The sequence below is a fragment of the Vombatus ursinus genome, unplaced genomic scaffold, assembly GCF_900497805.2.
Source record: "Vombatus ursinus unplaced genomic scaffold, bare-nosed wombat genome assembly UNPS02014177.1, whole genome shotgun sequence".
NCBI lineage: Eukaryota > Metazoa > Chordata > Mammalia > Diprotodontia > Vombatidae > Vombatus > Vombatus ursinus.
The window spans coordinates 854917-859025 of record NW_020953955.1 but is presented as its reverse complement, the minus strand read 5'-3'; the positions used below and the strand labels follow the sequence as shown (position 1 = coordinate 859025).

Sequence of the window (4109 nt, the reverse complement as noted above, 5' to 3'; positions counted from 1 at the left end):
ATAAAACATTTTGTGAACCTTCATATCAGCAAAGGATCATAGATATAGAAATTGAAGGTACCTTAGAGGCCATCAAGGCCGTCCCCCTCATTTTAAAGATGAGAAAACTGAGGCTTATACAGGTATAGAGATTTGTATGGAGTTACATAGCAAATATGTGTCTGGGGCAGGATTAGAAACACTATTATTGTTAAAACCATGAGATGTGGAGTCTCTGTTAAAGGGATATTTCCCAAGCCTGATGATGGTTTCCTAGTCTGATGGCACTTGAATATCACACTGTTTGAGAGATTTTCATTCGGTTGAATAACTTCTTCAGAGCCTCCTTCACCTCCTTGTTCCTCAGGCTGTAGATAATGGGGTTCAGAAAAGGGATGGCCACTGTGTAGAACACAGACACGATCTTATCCTTCTCCAGTGCGTTGTCCGTGTTAACCCGTAGATACATGAAGATGAGGGTCCCAAAGAAGAGTGCCACTGCAGACATGTGGGAGACACAGGTGGAGAATGTCTTGGCCCGCCCACCAACAGAGGGGATGCGTAGTATAGCCCTGATGATGAACAGGTAGGAGATGAGGATGATGCTTATACTAGTCATGATCACTATGAAGGCAAAGAGGGAAAAAACCAACTCCTGGAGTCCAGTTTCCATGCATGAGAGCTTCAGCAGTGGGGGTAAGTCACAAAAAAAGAAGTCCACTTGATTGGATTTGCAGAAAGAAATGGAGAAAGTGAGCCCTGTACGGATCACAGTGTTAACCATGGCCCCAGAATAGGCCCCCATCACCAGTCCAAGTCTGGTTTGTGGAGTCATGGCTGTGACATAGAGGAGGGGGTTACATACTGCCACGTAGCGGTCATAGGCCATCACAGCCAGCAAGAAGCACTCGGTGCTGGCACAGAGCGTGAAGAAGAAGAATTGAGTGGCACAGCGCTCATAGGTGATTGGGGCCCTGCCACTCTTTAAGGTCTCAAGCATCTGGGGGATAATGACAGAAGAATAGCACACATCCAAGAAGGACAGGTGGCTGAGGAAGAAATACATGGGAGTCTGGAGACGAGGGTCCCTCTGGATTAGAAAGATCATGCCCAGGTTGCCACCCATGGTGATGAGGTAGAGAGTCAGAAAGATGAAGAAGAGGACCATCTGCACCTCAGCCCCCACGGTGAACCCCATCAGGACAAATTCCTTCACCAACGTGCCATTCTTCTCCATCAAGACAAGGAGACTTCTCTGTAGAGAAAAAAAGAAGGATGTTACGAAGAGGTGATCATTTCCATTTAGAATCCTAGCTACAGACCACAGAGGCCAGCTAGGCCCACCCACTCATTTACAAAAAACTGAAGTCATGAAGGTTAGTTAACTTGGCCAATATCACATAGGTAATAAATATAAGGTGGGATTTGAAGATGGATCCCCTGACTCTTGGAGATGGTACTTGCTCCTCTGTACCAGGGCAGTAGAATGGATTATCACCTCTCCTTTAGTGACAAAGAAACTGATTCAAAGGAAAGTGAGGCAGCTTGCCCAAGCCCCCACAGATGGGAAGTAGCATACCTGGGATCTGAACTGATTTCAATTGTGCCTTACAGTTCAGTTCACTTTGCACTCGCTCCATTTTACTGAGAAGGCAATGCAGACTCATAAGGGTGAAATAATTTGGCTCAGGTCACCCAGCTAGCTAGCAGTAGCAGGCCCTTAAGCCCAACTCCTTTTAGGTAAGATACATTATCATTCCCCATTTTACCAAGAAGGAAACTGAAGCTCAGGAGATGGCAAATGACTTGCCCAAGACCACACCTGTACTGAATAGTAAAACAATGGAAGAACGCAAGTCTTTTAACTCCAAGCCAAGGGCCCTTTCCACTCAACCACAATGGCCTGATAGATTGGCTTGGGCAATCTTGATGCCCAGGAAGACCCTAGATTAATTATCCTTCATTAACTCCATAACAGATACCTTAGGCAGGTCTCCTGCCTGAGGTCCCCTTTGATGGAGAGACTAATCAGGTTGGGGTGGCCTTTGAGAAAAGACTCAGCTTCACTTCCCACATGGCCTCCCTAACCATCCAAGAAGATAGCCTACTGATCCTAATTGGACCTAGCTGGACCTAATTGGACCTAACCTAATAGAACCTAACTGGTCCTAAAACAAACATCGATGTGATTTTTATGAGTATGTTGTGTTAGACAATGGGGGATAGAAACATAAAAAGATACTGGTCCTCAATTTCTAGAAGCTCACAATCTAATGGGTGGGTGACATGGGACACAGGAAATTTAAAGTCAAATCCAAGTATGGGAAGGGGCTGCTGAGGCAGCTGGATGTCATGACAGAAAGAGGAGACTTGGAGTCATGGGAGCCAAGTTCAACTCCTGACTCTGTCACTTACTACGTGTGTGACATTGGACAACCCTCCCGAGACCTCAGTTTCCTTATCTATAAAATGAAAAGATTGAACCATTTCACCCCTGAATTTTCTTTCCTTTCTATATCTATGATCCTATGATTCTCTAAAGTTGAAAAAAAGAAAATGGGGCAGCTAAGTGACACGGCACTGGATAGAGTGCTGGACCTGGAGTCAGGAAGACTCATCTTCCTGAATTCAAATCCAGCCTTAGACATTTACTAGCTGTGTGACCCTGGACAAATCATTTAACCCTGTTTGCCTTGGTTTCCTCATATATAAAATGAGCTGGAAAAGGAAATGACAAATCACTCCAGTATCTGCCAAGAAAAATCTAAATGGGGTCATAAAGATTAGGAAATGAATGAACAACAACGTTTCATGTAAGGAACACTTTCCTAACAGGAGCTGTCCAAAAGTAGAATGGGTTGGCTCCAGAGGTAGTGTTTCTCCTTTCTAAAGTCAGAGCCTAAATGATGTTATCTCATGTCACATCATGTCATGTCATGTCATGTCATGTCACATCATAGCATGTTATAGAGGGGATTCTTATTTGGGTATAGCACAGACTCAGTAGCCTGCAAGGTCCCTTCTGATGCTGAGATTCTCAAGATGCCAGATCATTTTAAGCACAGCTACAACTGTTAGGATTTTAATGAGATTCTTCCATTGCATCAGAGAGGGGTGTGAAGGGAAGGGAGGGAGGGGAAGGGCAGAGCATGTGTGTATAAGAGAAGGACTTTGGCATAATGAACTAAGCTCTGGACCTGAATTCAGAGAGACTTGAATTCAAATCCCATCTCTGACACTTACGGTCACATGAACCTTACCAAGTCCTTAAACTATCCTACGATCACTTACTCCATCTAAAAAATGGGGATAATAACAGCACCTGCTTCACATAGTTACTGATGTAATCAATTGATATGATAAAAAGCCCTTTGCCAACATTCAAATCGTATAGAAATAAAAGGTGCTATTATTATTCTAAGCTATGGAAGCTGCTGAGCTGCCCAAGCAAATCCAGAAGGCCAGATTTTGACATCCTAGTCCTGGTTCAGAAGACATGGTTTGTTTCACTCAGGGTGAGGTCCAGAGGCACAAGCCTTATTGACAAGAAACAAAAGCCAAAGCATTCCTGAATCAGCCTGGGAGGATAAAAGGACAAGATGAACCTTCCCCACAGCACTAGGTTCGATTACAACTGGGGCTGCTGCCAGCTGAGGGACAATTCTGTCCTTATACCTTATGGATACAGAGAAGCTGGCATCAAATGGTCGGGGAAAGAACAGAAGCAATTGTGAGGGACCCATCACCCCACCCACTGCTCTCACAGGATGACTTACATGGGACAGAATTTCATACTATTAGAGGAAGAAATGAAAACTTTGTTTTTCAAGCCCCAATAGTTTTGTTTTACTTTTTCTTTGTTAAGCTTTGGCAAATGCTTTGCTCTGTTAACAAAAAGAGAATTTTGATCGTGTTCTTTCCTCAATACTAAAGACTCTATTTCATTCAACTGTCCTCACAAAGCATGACTCTCTGAAAGGTCACATGTCCCAAAATGAGCCACCCAAGTCTAAACTCATAGAATCACGGGATCTCAGAGTCAGAAAGGACCCCAGAGCCCATTTCATTCAACCTGTACTTAAGCAATGCCCTCTTTAAGCATGAAATATCAGAAGAGCACAGGACATGGA

General features: G+C 44.0%; 1 protein-coding gene across 1 annotated transcript; it reads right to left on the bottom strand.

Moving 5' to 3' along the window:
- Positions 1 to 274: 274 nt before the first annotated feature.
- Positions 275 to 3100, bottom strand: LOC114041735 (olfactory receptor 9I1-like). Its single transcript, XM_027860340.1, has 2 exons — positions 3083 to 3100; positions 275 to 1234 (listed from the first exon to the last, which is right to left on the bottom strand). The coding sequence occupies exon 2, from the start codon at positions 1214 to 1216 to the stop codon at positions 275 to 277; it is 942 nt and encodes a 313-aa protein (XP_027716141.1). The 5' UTR covers positions 1217 to 1234; positions 3083 to 3100.
- Between the last annotated feature and the right edge of the window lie 1009 nt (positions 3101 to 4109).

Bases quoted from the DNA above. Each gene is read 5' to 3' on its own strand.
- LOC114041735 (XM_027860340.1), bottom strand. From the start codon at position 1,216: ATGGAGAAGAATGGCACGTTGGTGAAGGAATTTGTCCTGATGGGGTTC.